General features: G+C 32.4%; 1 protein-coding gene across 1 annotated transcript in view; it reads left to right on the forward strand.

The window, feature by feature from the left end:
• The window catches only part of LOC126470912 (uncharacterized), a 50,469-nt gene extending 36,809 nt beyond the window's left edge, over window positions 1–13,660 (forward strand). Inside the window, exons 3-4 of the mRNA XM_050098943.1 lie at window positions 2,180–2,295; window positions 13,565–13,660. Of these exons, the coding sequence (XP_049954900.1) occupies window positions 2,180–2,295; window positions 13,565–13,575 (127 nt within the window). The 3' untranslated portion in view covers window positions 13,576–13,660. The remainder of the gene's footprint in view (window positions 1–2,179; window positions 2,296–13,564) is intronic.
• The last annotated feature ends 1,033 nt before the right edge of the window (window positions 13,661–14,693 follow it).

The following is a 14,693-nucleotide window of genomic DNA, read 5'->3' on the forward strand; positions in this document are numbered from 1 at the left end:
AAGATTGTGTCCTGTCATTTCGGAATCCTGAGGCGAGCTGTTGCCGACCGATCGATCGATAATGCTTCCCTGTTCACTAATTGTTTCACTGTCTACACCATTATTTACCGCCCACTCCATTTCCCTATGCACAGTTACCAAATTACTACTTTGAATGTCTGTTAATTCATTACACAGTGGTGCTGATAAGCTACGCTCGTCATCACTATTATTTCTCAGTTTACTTTGGAGCCTAGTGTTACGTTTTTCACACGCCATTATTGTCACAATATTTCACACGATAACACAGAAAAGCACAATTTGAAGAGCAAAATAAGAAAGCACATTAACATAGCACTGAAAATAATATCTAGTTAATTGCAAGCGCAGCTGCGAAATACTTTGTGCAAATCTACATGCATGCCACAACAACAATGAAAGACTGCAACTACAAAGGAGTATAATGAATGTATTGTTCTCTAGCACTGCAAATAGATGTTTATGGGTTATCTGACCACTGGTATTGTTTACCACTCGATTGCTTTTACAATGTTTGTTTTAAACTATTATGATTTAATGATATCAATAAATTAAGAGCAAATTCAACTAAAAGAGACATATTAATGTGTGTGTAATTTTTAAACAGAATTACTTTACTCAATTTCAACACACACACACACACACACACACACACACACACACACACACACACACACAAACTGTTGGTACAAATCATTCGATTAAAGGCCTCTGAACTCTCAGAACTAACATTGGGCATGTGTTAATCAATCTCGATTGTGAGTGTCTCACAATTGTTTCAGTGGAACTCAATGTAGTACAATTGCTTTTGGATGATACATAGTCGTTTCTCCGCTAATTCGTCTGTCCCGAAGGAAGGCAGGAAGATTATAGTTTGACGTCAGACCATCTTGGTCATCAGAAACAAAGCATTCATATGAATAAGGATCGGAAAGAGATTTTGCTGTGGTGCATTTAAATAAACTACCTTGACATCCTTCTGGACTGATTTAGGGTAGCCAGTAGAATCTAAAACCTGTATGGGCGAGTAGGTATTTGAGCTCTGCACCTCCTATTGGTGAATCCGCAAAACTAGATCACTACACTATCTTCTCTACTCCCTCTGTCATAAAATTTTTGGTCAGGTCTGCACAACCACTATCTTAGTCGTTACCAATATATAAGGTCTGGAGGCTAGTACACCCCCACACCACGACATCTAGACCACGAAGACGATCATGTTCGATAACACAGGGCGTACCGTCATATGGCGAGTGGTGGGAACACGTAAAGCACCCAGGAACATTGTCGAATACGATTTCCTTGGTGGCCCTGGTCTATGGTGTGGGGATGCATAATATTGCATGGGCGTACTCACCTCCAAGTCTTTGAACACGGTGCAGTCACCACTCAACGTTATTGTGACACTAAACTCCTCACCCGGGTGTGCCTTTTCAGGAGTGCATTGGGCCCTGACTTCATTTTTATGGATCCATGACCACACCGAACTCTGCAAGTGGAGGAGCACTTGGAAAAAGAGAATATTCGACGAATGGACTCGCTTACCCCTTCCTCCAGCTTTAATCCCATCAAACAGCAGTGGTATGCGTTTTAGAGACGTATTGCTGCAGGGCCACATGCACTAACGTTCATCCAGCAGTTGGCAACCGCGCTGGTGGAGAAATGGAACTCCCTACCAACCTTGTGACTAGCATGGGAGCAAGCTGCGGAGCATGCACTGCTGTCTGTGGTGCTCACACACCCTATTAAGAACCATGTTCCACCTTTTTTAATGTCCAGGGAATCACCACAAATCGCGATGACTCGAGTGTAATTACTGTCCTTGAATAAAAGCGTCATTTCTGTGTGTCTCATTGAGTATCTCTTTCTGTTACCTTCTTCATTAGACAGTAGCAGGTATTTCTAAGTACCGTCTAAGTTCCATCGAGCTGTGGTACTTGCCAGTGACACATCATGCGAAAGTTACTTTCGTCGGGAAGTTTTGCACACCAGTGTAGTTTTTCAACGATATTTGTAGATCGTTCAGTGTAGATGACATTCTCAGCAGTCATGGGCCACTTCACGAAGAAGTGTTCAAAGGTTATCAGGATTTCGAAAAACTACACATTTAATCTAATTCCTTCTGTTAACATGAAATTATAGTTTTTGTACTGTTTCACAGGGATGGCGTGAATGACAGTTCTATCTCTGAAGTGATGCTGATCCATGTCTTCTTTGTGGATTTGGTGGGCACCCGATACCGCAGGGATGTCTACTCTACATGGCGTGGGCTGCTCGGTATGCCTTTATCGTTCCTTTGTTTTTTTTTTCGCAAGGCACTAATTAACAATAAATAGCTCACATAGTTTTTAAACTGATCGCTTTCCTGTGGTGCATTCTGTAGTGCAGTGACAGTACAACATGCAACGACTACCATCAAAATTTGTGTGAAGTTGTTTTCCTTACCTATAATGACACCATCGTAAAAAAAATTCGCGTAGAGGAACGGAATTGGACAAGTGTTTAAAACGTCCTTACTAAAAAATAAATTACAGTTGAGATGTATACAATAGCTGCTCAAAAGTTTCTGGACGCTTATTAGTGGACATGAATATTGGATATGCCCCCTGATCGCCTTTATGACGGCTTGAATTCTTCTGTGGACACTTTCAACGAAGTGCCTAGATATCTGTTGAGGAATGCTAGCCCATTATTTCTCAAGAGCCGAAACCAGAGAAGTTAGTGATGTTGGACGCTGGAGCCTGGAGCGAAGTCGACGTTCTAACTCATCCTAAAAGTGCCCCATTGGTTTCAGATCGGGACTTTGGATGGGCTAGTCCATTTCAGGAAGGTTTTACAGATGCTTCTTTATGACAGAGTGCATAGTCATAATGATTCGAACAATCATCCTCTACTGTACACATTACACAGTTCGGTAACATGTGTTCACATCGTTTCACATTCAGCGTTTTCTTAAGAGCAACAATGAGATCACACCCTAACCCCGGAAACATCCCCATACTGTAATATCAGCTTCACCATACTTAAATGTTGGTACTGCATGTGATGCCAAATAATGTTCTCCAGTCATTGATAAACCCAAACCCTTCCATTGGGTTGTGACAAGGTATAACGTGACTCATCAATCCACACGTTTCCATTCAGCCATTGTCCAATGACATCGCTCTTTTCACCACCTCAAGTTTCACTTAGCATTGACTACAGGAATGGGTGGCTCATAAGAAGCTGCTCGACCATTGTACCTCACTCTTTTTAACTCCCTCCGCACATTCATTGTTTTAGCTGGACTGCTAGTAGCACTTTAGAACTCTCAGTGATTCCTTTTGCTGATTTCATACAATTTTCACATGCAATTTTCACATAACCTTCCATAATGCCAAGCAGTTCCTATCTGGTCTTGGTTTAGCTATGGTTGTTCCTTCCGAGTTGGGCAGCTTTATAAGGGTTGAAATATCCCTGATGAATTAATTACTCGCATGATATCCAATACTTAGACCATGTTAGAACTTACTGAGCTCTCCCGATCGACCCACTCTGCTGTTACTGCTTGTCCAATGATAACACAATACTTTATGCCCCTTTTATACTGGTGTATCTGCCATACTGACACACCTAGTGGTCAGTTATGCATTAGATGGAGAAGTTAAGACACTATTGATCAGATAGTGTACACACACAGACACACACACACACACACACACAGACACAGACACACACACACTTCCTCCATCATTTCTTCGTTGGCAGTATGAAAAACTCTCTATACATTGCTTCTACTTTCGGTTCTATATCACTTATGAGAAACACATGAAAGTGCACAGGCAGTGTTCAGAACATGACTTTTGTTATTGTGCTTCAGAAAATACATTCATACATATTATGATGTTGTTTGGCCAATTATTTTTGTTGGAAGACTCTGCTGTGGGACTCTATGCAAGGCAGGCCAAGAGATTCATGTGATTTTCTTTGACCTCTCATTCAATGGTCATTGTTTAGCAGGTAGCAGAATAATTGTGTTTATCACTATTCCAAAGTAACTGAATATAGTGCAATAGCCTAAAATATTCAGATAAAAGACCTATGTTGTAGAAAAAGCCTTGACTTATACTCCACAAAAAATATTTTCTAACATCCACAAAAACAGAGCAACATCACTGTAGCTCAACTTTGTGACTATTGTAAACCTAATAATTTCATGGGATATTACAAATTAAGAAAAGTTATTTAGTTAATTTTGTGATCATCATCATCAATCAGAGACCAATAAAAAAATATATTGGAAACAATTACATTATTCTGACAGTGAAAAAGCTATGAAGTTTTTAAAAATGTTGAACTAAAAAATTTCTATTTTCTACTAGCATATCTGAGAAACTAAAAGAACAGGAAAACAGTTATCTTTATTTAGTTAATAAGACATTTTAAAAAACACTGCAAACCATACGTATCGAAATTAATATAACGATATAAAAATTGTAAGTGCACTCAAAAAGATCCTTCCCTTATTGATACAGATTTTGGATTAACAACAGATGATACTATTAATGGTTTCTGCAGAGAAAAATGAAAAGATATATATAAACTTAACAATGAACGAATAAATCAGCCTGAATTAAAAGTAAATAATCAGTCTTATACTACAAAATATCAAACTCATGAACCAAGCGGTTTTTTTACTATAGGAACGATATAAATGGCCATCATATGGTAGTCATAAAAATTATACAACGTACAGAAAAAGAAGTTGCGTGAATAGGAAGAATTTTTGTTGTGAATAATAAATGAAATCCTTAACTTATCATGAACAATCAAGACAGAATACATTAAAAATTTGTTTTTTATGTACAAAAAATTTCACAAAAACACAAACAAGTTTGTGAAGACCACTTATCGAAAAATATATAAATCCATTGTGTAATAATTGTAATTTGCAATTAAAACAACCAACTTTTGTACCAGTTTATTTAGATAATTTACCAGGATATGATTCTCATTTAGTATTTAAACAAATTGGTTATGATGAAAAAGAAATAAATTTAATACCTGATAATGAAAATAGACATATTATTTTTAGTAAAAAGACAGAAAATCTGAAAAAAAGGTTTATTGACACATTTAATTTATAGCTGCAGGTCTTGAGAAAGTTTCTTCTGTTGTAAAAGAGATGTAAATGAAAACTATGTAAAGCGTTTTCATAGTAAATCTAATAAAATTAGTACCTAAAAAAAGAGTTTACAGTTATGGTGGTATAGATAGTTAGGACAAATCTGAAGAAAAAGGACTTACACTAAAAGAAGCATTTTATAATAAATTAAATGAATATTATATTAGTGAAGCAGATTATAAATGTGCTAACTTAATTTGGGAAAAATTTAATACAAGATATCATGGAGACTGTTCTATTTATGTTTAAAATTTATTTTTATTATTAGTTGACACTTTTGAAAATTTCAGATAAACTTGTAGAAAATCTTATTATTTATACCCTTCTTGGTGTTTTACAGCTCCTGGTTTGTCTTTACATTCCGTGACACAGATGACATAATAACCTCTTGAATTTCTAGGAATTATGATATGATTTTAATGATTGAATAAGGTGTAAGAGTTGTTATATACCAATGTAATAATAAATATATGAAACGCTAATGCATCGATTTATTTAGTATATTTACATTCAAATAACTTACATGATTATGCAATGAGTCAAAATTTACCTTATGAAAGTTTTCAATGGCTTGAACCAAATTTGATTGAATCTAAAAAAATAAGTGAAAATTCAGATAATTCTAAAATAGATTACGTTTTTTAAATACTTGTAACTCTAGAATACCTAAAGGTTAACAGGATCTACATAAAGATCCCCCTCTTGCAGCTGAAACTATACCTGTGCCAGGATGTGAAGAAAAAATTATTAATTGTTTTAGATAATGAACATAATTATTTTGCTCACTAGAGAAATCTTAAACAATAATTATCTTTAATGATAAAATTAACACAAATTCGTATAGTTTTAAAATTGAAACAGCTTGATTGCTTACAAAAGTATGTAGATTTAAACACAGAATTGAGGACTAAAGTAAAAACTGATTGTGATAAAGATTTTTCCAACTTGATGAAAAATTCAGTATATGGAGAAACAATGGAAAATACAACAGAGTACATACGAAAATTGTTTCAAATTCAATTAAATTTGATAAATTAATAGCAAAACCAATCCTCAAAGGAAGAATAACATTTAAAAAATTTAGTTTCTGTCCATATGAATAAACTATAATTCTCGTTAATAAACTTATTTACATTGGAAAGTGAATTCTTGATTTATCGAAAGAAATAATGTATAATTATCAAAATATAGAGAAAAAATTGAACTTCCATACCTAGATTTTGATAGCTATATCTATAATATAAAAATTCAAGACATTTTTGGAAGATATGAAAGCAGTGATTGGTAAACCGATACTAGTAATTGTTGAGAAGATGATATTTATAATACAACTCAAGTAAATAAAATGTATTAGGAGAAATGAAAGGTGTATGTAATGGAAAAATAATGCAGGAACTTTGTGGTTTAAGAGAAAAATGTGTGATCACAAAGTTGATGAGAAGGAAGAGAAAAAATTCAAAGGAGAAATCAAAATTTCTTTAATTACAAATAAAATAAGTTTACAGGACGGTGAAGGCTGTTTATTTACCAATAATGAACAATGTAGAATTATCAATTTGATATGAAGGTTTTGAAATGAAATTTATTCTCTTGACATAAACCTTAAGTACTCATGATAATAAGAAATATGTCTGATAGAATGTAATAAATATATTACCATATGGACATTAATTCTTTTGACATTAATAAAAAAACCTTAAGTACTCATGATAATAAGAAATATATTTCATGAAATGTAATAAACATATTACTATATAGATATTAGAAATTAACTAATAAACTCCTGACAAAGTTATCATTTTAATTTTTAATAATAAAATAAAGAATTAGAAAAAAGATTTATTATAAATTTTCTTAATTTTGTTGTATCCTAGATAGCACTTTTAATTGCTAAAAAAGGAGTTGTTATAGATATCCTTCTTTTTGTTCTATTCTAGAATACTCTATAACAGTTACATGAATATTTGTCCTTAGATATTGAATTCTTATATCAACAAATTAAATCTTCAAATTCCTGACGATTAATACATTTTTGGATCTGGTATTTTCTTCATTTTTTGAATTTATGTTTTCGTCATTATTAGTCGATTATACTATTTTTGATTGTTCTTAAGTCGGAATTCGTTTTAGATGTTCTTTGTAATAATGTTTACAAATGTATTTTCTGCACACACAAAGAATTTTATTTTTATTACATACTTTTTGTGATACTCATTTGAATATGCTCTACATATTGCTCTATAATCATCCTTTGTATATTTGTTTAAAGTATAATTATGAATTGATTTCAGACCCAACAATTAATGCAAAGCTTAAAATCCGTTTATTTAGTAAAAAATTAATGGAAACAAAAAGACAAAATTTTAAAAATTAATACTATTTAAAAAAACATGAATTTACAAAATAAAAAATCCTAAAATTCTTTTTCTAATAAATGAACAATCATGTTAATGACATAACTTGTATTTAATAATAAATAATAAATAATTATAATTGAAAAATTTATTTAGTAAAAAAATTGTACCGAAAAATTAAAATCTGCAAAATTTTAAAAATTTTACTATTAAAAAAGATCAATTTACAAAATAAAAAAATTCTTAAAATTCTTTTTCTAATAAATGAAAAAACATACTAAAGATATATATATATATATATATATATAAATTAATTCTAACCGAAAAATTCATTTAGAAAAACATTTTTTGTAAAAATAAAAAACTTCAAATTTTAAAAATTTTGCTATTAAAAAAAGATGAAATTTAAAATTAAAAAAATTGGTAAAATTGTTTTCTAATAAAAGAACAAACATATTAAAGACATCCTGTGTTGTCGTTCATTATTTTTTAACTCTAATTGTCTTAGACTCAGTTTTACCACTCGGCAACCATGAGTATTCAATACGAAAATTATTCATTTAATAGATTAAAATTCTATAAGGATTAAATAAAATGAATTTTGGTTGAAAAATTTAATATTTAAATAAATTATAAAATTATCTTACTTAAAGTTAATTTATTCAAAAAACTTTACAATCTACAACCATTTTCATTGAGTCCCATAGGTAATTTTCCTTAACCAAATGTTGTTCCTCATACTGCTGTTGCTGCTTTTTTTTTCAACTAATGTTGAATGTTCAGTGCTCATTCTTTATCTGCTTTATGTCTTTTTCCTAGTTCTTCATTATCTCCATAAAACATAATGTTGTTTACAACCTTTGTCCAATTTATATATTCTTTGATCACATCTAACTCATCGCTCTTTTATATTTGTTCAATTATAACCAAGAAGATGAATTTCAAATGTTAATTAATTGGCCGTGCGGTTCTAGGTGCTTCAGTCCAGAACCGTGAGACTGCTACGGTCGCAGGTTCGAATCCTGCCTCGGGCATGGATGTGTGTGCTGTCCTTAGATTAGTTAGGTTTAATTAGTTCTAAGTCCTGATGACCTCAGAAGTTAAGTCGCATAGTGCTCAGAGCCATTTGAACCATTTGAACTTGTTCATTACAGGAACTTTTATTTGCAGCTAATACTTCTCCATAAATAATAGCTAATCTATCGATTACATTTCTAACATCATTCAACTAAATATACTCAATCTGTTTATCTACATTTTTTTAAGCTTTCGCCCATTCACTCATCAACACTTGAATCTAAATCAACTGATAATTTTAGGAGATGGATGTCAACAAATTATTGTACTATGTTGTTATATTTAATCCCTGTACCTGATTTTATGTTATTTGGATTCTTTTCAAGATATAATGGTTTTGAATGAAATAATATAGTGGCATAATTTTATAAATTGGTACTATTAAATTTTGACCTGTACCATTAATAGTAATCTCTCTTTAGTTGAAAGGTACGCTAAACCATCTGTACCCTCATACATCCTATCACCAACTGTTAATATTATCTCCATCAGATTTTGCTGGTAATTTAAAATCAAATTTGAATGTTAAGACAGGAATGAGATTTTCACTCTGCAGTGGAGTGTACATTGATACGAAACTTCTTTCCAGATTAAAACTGTGTGCACACTGAGACTCGAACTCGGGACCTTTGGCTTTTGCAAGCAAGTTCTCTACCATCTGAGTTAGCCAAGCACGATTCACAACCCGCCATCACAGCTACAATTCTGCCAGTACCTCGTCTCCTACCTTTCAAACTTCACAGAAACTTTTCTGCGATCCTGTGAACCAGCAGGTTGTGAGTCGTGCTTGGGTAGCTCAGATGGTACAGCAAATGCCCGCGAAAGGCAAAGGTCCCAAGTTGTTAAGACAAGCCTTAATCCATAACTTTGATCTTCAGTGTGGTTGATTTATTCCAGCATCCTCTCAATTATATTTATTTTTTTAACATTTGCCTGTTCATCTTTTAATGTAATTTTTTTTTATTTTTAACTTTTCTTCATATTTATTCAGTGCATCTTGTATTTTTCATTCACTTAGTGTATAATCACATGTTTAATTGGTAGTATATCTTCAAATTCTTCGAAATACTTTTGATGATTATAGGGTGGTGGTTTGTGGGATTGAAGGGACCAGACTGCTACGGTCATCAGTTGATGATTATAGGGAACCATTTGTATTTTTACTTTTCTATTTTCATGTATAGCTTTTAGTACATCATCACCTTAACTTCCAATTCGTTCTTTAATGTTTATGTTGCATCAAAATCCCATTGATCTTCTTTTTTACATTTTCATATGATGCTTTATGTTGTTTCCTGCCTTTTTTAGATTCTTCTTTTAATTCTTCTGCTTTTTTTCTATTTTTGTCTAGCTTTTATTAATAACTTCTATGTCATATTTCTCAAACATTTAGCAAAGAAAAAATTTATGATTTTTAATGTTTTATGTTTATATTTTTATGTTTTGCGGTTTTAATGATTATCTTGTTTTGTTTTTATATTCTTATGGTTTTTTCCTTTCACGTGTTTAAGTTCTTATATTTTTACGTTTTCATATATCAATATAGTTATGTTTTTATGCTTTATATTCTACAAAATCTTTTATTTTATTTCTATATTTACCTTCACTAATTTTTCTTTTCACATCTATTGCAATTATATTTATTCATTATTCCAATGTTTACTCTACATTTCTATGAAATCATCAAATTTTCAATCATCACCAAACAACCTCATAATATATTCGATTTAAATTTGTTTCATGTCATCTGAAAGCATTTAAAAATTTCGATTGTTTCTAACTAATTGTTTTGGTATCCTGAAAATGTTTGTGGTACATAAAAGCAATTTATTCTCATGTGTCTTCCTCCAGTAAAATATTCTTTAATTATATCTTGATTTTCGAGAATGCAGTCATCAAATAAACCACCTGAAATCTCTCCACATTTAATTAATGGTACAACTGCGCCACTGTTTTCAATAAAAGTAACAAGGTCTAAGACTCTGTCTATATATTTTTTCTACTTTTATATAGAGCAACAAATAGCATTTGATAAAAATTTACAATGTTTATTTTTTAATATCTATTCTAAAATTGTTATTTTTGGTTCCTAGTCAGTTTTCGGTTTATTAAATAATATTTATTAATATTTCATAATTTTTCATTAATATTAAATAAGACACTTATTTAAATTAAAAAGTAATTCATCAGTCCTTGAAAACAGATTATTTGTTCCCATAAGAGCTAGTTATAAAAATATCACAGTAATTGGTTTTATACAACTTTTTCTAACTATAAAGATTACTTTAAAAAACAACTAATTATATTTTGATAGAGAAAATACAATAATTCTTACTGAACAAAAAATTTATTTATTCTAGAAAACGTAATACAGATATTAAATAAGATTAAATTCTAAACAAAATAATAAATAAAGTGATGTTAAATTATATATGGTTATAAAAGATTATACTGGAGAAATATTTGGTTTTAGTAGTCAAATTATTGAAGGAAATATTGCAAATAATTTGCCAAAATTTACCCATTTCAATTAATAAATATAAATTTTAATTTATCTGGTGGAATGCTTGTAGGAAAAAATTAATATTTTCATGAAGAAACCAATATTATAGCTTCTTTTTACCTAATTTAGAATTTGGCACTCCTCAACTTTATGAAACAAAATATCTTTCATTTTTTGCAGTTCATTAAATAAGAATGCAGGAGTCAGAAATAAATATTACTGATTTATAATAATTTGATAGCTTTTAATGGTGCTGATGCAATAGTTAATTTACAAAAAAAGTTTATAAATTTTGATCTTTGGATATGTATTAAATAATATTTGATCTTTCAAAATAAATAGATATTTTAATGATTATAATTGAACATGAATTTTATTCTTTTCCAGTGAATGAGAAAAGCAAAAAAATTTAAATATTTCTAATGAAGATATTGAAAATTAATATCAATATTGGTGCCAGTGAGTCCATCCAAATCATCCTGTTATGTATGAGTCTTTAAATATGATGGAAAATCTAACAAAAATTAATTGATAATTATATTGCAAAATTATTTGACTTTGTAACTATAATAAAAGGGAATTATATTTTATCAAGAATAGAAGATACGTTTATTTATCCATCAGTTTTATTAAATTGAACTTCGTCTCTATCTGATAAAATTTATATAGAAGAAATATACTCAATATTGGAAATAGAAAATAAAAAAAGAAGTTTTTATTCTTTAGAAACCTTAGGATGTTTCTTTTTAAAGATTATAAAGAAATAATATGGGAAGGATATTTAACTATAATTTTTACACAGTCTTATATGGTGATATGGGACCCTGATACATCTACATACGACTCAGAGAGGTGACACAGGTGACACATATGTAACCATCCTGTCTGATCACCTGCATCCGTTCATGTCCATTATAAATTCCGACAGACTTAGGCAATTCCAGCAGAACAATGCTACAACCCACATGTCCAGAATTGCTACAGAGTTGCTCCAGAAGCACTCTTCTGAGTTTAAACACTTCCACTGGCCACCTAGCTATCCCGACATGTATATTATTGAGCATATCTGGGATGCCTTGCAACACGCTGTTCAGACAAGATCTCCATCCGCTCGAACTTTAGGGATTCATGGATAGCCCTGCACGATCCATGGTGTCAATTCCCTCCAACACTACTTCAGACATTAGTCAAATTCGTGTTGTGTTGTATTGCAGCACTTCTGGATGCTCACGGCGGCCATACATGATATTAGGCAGGTGTTCCGATTTTCCTTGGCTCTTCAGTGTATGATATGTAAACATTATTATCAAAGTATTGTTATTTTATATACAAAATTAATCCTGGAACACTGAAGGTGGAGAGGGAATGTTACTTTGCTACTAAACCATTATGAAGTTTGTTACTCTGCATGTTATTCAAAATAAGTCATAATTTATAGGTTATGCATTAGTTAATTATAATTATCAAATCTCCAATGATATGTTGCATAACAAATTAAGTATAATATGTCCTGTTTTATACCCGACTGCAGTCGTAAATTTTCCGAGGGTTTAGTTATCTAGGGTTAATATGGTGAAAGTGTATTATAACAGAGGCTAAAAACATTTGTTAAACATGTTTATTGCTAATCTGTGTTTATGAGCCGCTCCTAATTTCAGTATAAAATATTGTCATGGTTAGTATAAATATGGATGAAACGTTGACTTTTCGATTAAGTACCTGCCCAATGGGGCTCAAATTTTCCTCACACTCTACTATGCCATTAAGCATTATGCGGCACACGCACATTTTGCTGCTGATGTAATATGACATGTTCCATGTAAATACGCCACAAGATGGATACATTGAGCAAAACCTGTCCCTTGGCCTCCAAGATTACCTGACATTAGTCCTCTTGATTTTTCTGTCCAGAGTCATCTCAGAAGTGAAGTGTACAGCACTCCCACTAATACAGCTAAAAAACTAGAGAAGCCAGTTGTAAGTCTCGCCAAGATTTACGAGATGATGCAGTGGCATTTGGTACAATTCTTAACCGGTGCAGAACATAGAGTGGTATTGCATCCAAATGGTGGGATAACATGTAGTACACATCCAACAACAGGTGAGAGTGCATAGTGAAATGTTCCAAGCAACTTCCTGAAGCAGTATAGTAATTCTTCTTAAGGTAGCCATTAGGTGGAAGTTGAACTCAAGTAGATGGGAACTTGATCGAAAATTTTACATTTCGAATACGTTTATACTAACCAAGAGAATACTTCATACCCCTCTCATCTTTGGGACCCAAGCAGCTTCCTTGTCGGCTTAAACCAGCCTTAGCTAACAGTAAATTTGTAATTTCGATTGCTATCAACGTAGTCTCACAGTAAAGCTTTACTTAAAATGTTCGCATATAAAGATAAAATTTCCTAATTGGTGAGGCAATATGAAATGGAAAGCATCAGTTTGTAGTGGGCGTGTGACGTGTTGCAGCGTCAGTAGGCGGTTTACTGGGGCTGTGTATGGGAGTGAGCCTGCTCAGCTGCTTCGAACTGGCGTACTTCTTCACGGTGCAGCCAGCACTGCGTGTGGTCAGGAGTCGCCAGATGGCCTCCCAGCGCTGACCAGCCTGCATCTGCAGCTTCTTCATCACTGAACAGCTTGTCGCATCTGTCTCACATTTGCCTGGTCATCCTATCTTGTTAATTTGAATTTTTATCTGCCTCTAGCAATACTGGTTCTAGAACATTTTTCTGCACTACCCCACTCTCATTCCCCTTCCCACTGCCACAGATATCAGCTGCCTTTCCTTTGACATTTAGTTATACATATAAATCTATGGATGATGAAAATTTTTTACATCAATACTGCATAGACACTACACTGTACCACAAATAAATTTCTGCATCTTACTCCAATGCTTATTCCAATCCTAAATAAAAAAAAAAGAAATAATTCATTTCCATAATTAAATCAGAAAGAACTAGACCTGTTGTATTATTCCAGCTTCAATAAAAATTTGCTGTCTTTTGAACTGGATCGAAACAATGAAAATACAAAATTTCTGATATTTTTTAATTTATTAATGGAAATTTCAATTGTACAATTTAAAAATAATTTAGAAATACAAAAAATTCCAAATTCTGTATTGATATATTAAGCATAAGACGCCGTTTAACTGCGTAAATTGTATACTGTATATGAAGAAACCTCACCAATAAGTATTTAAATCTTAGAAGATCTCCCACGAAAGTAGTTCAAAACTGATAAATATGGTGAAAGGTTTTCTCTCTGTGTCATCTCAGAAGTGAAATGTAGGCCTACGGCACTCCCATTCATGCTTTTGACGAACTTGAGCAGCGAACTGTCCAGTCTCGTGACGATTTTCGACATGATTCTGTGGTGTCTGAAAGAATTCGTAACTTGCTGCAGGAACTCTAAAGGCCCTGTCTATCTACAGTAGTGGTTCCCAACTTTTATTAGACCATTACCCCTGACTGCAATCAGATATTAGCTAGTACTCCCACCCTCCCTTCAACATGAAATCTGTTGCCTTGCCTGCCCAAATTATCACAAAATTTAGCCCCAACTGAACTGTAGA

This window comes from Schistocerca serialis, chromosome 3 (assembly GCF_023864345.2).
Source record: "Schistocerca serialis cubense isolate TAMUIC-IGC-003099 chromosome 3, iqSchSeri2.2, whole genome shotgun sequence".
In the NCBI taxonomy this organism is placed as follows: Eukaryota; Metazoa; Arthropoda; class Insecta; order Orthoptera; family Acrididae; genus Schistocerca; species Schistocerca serialis.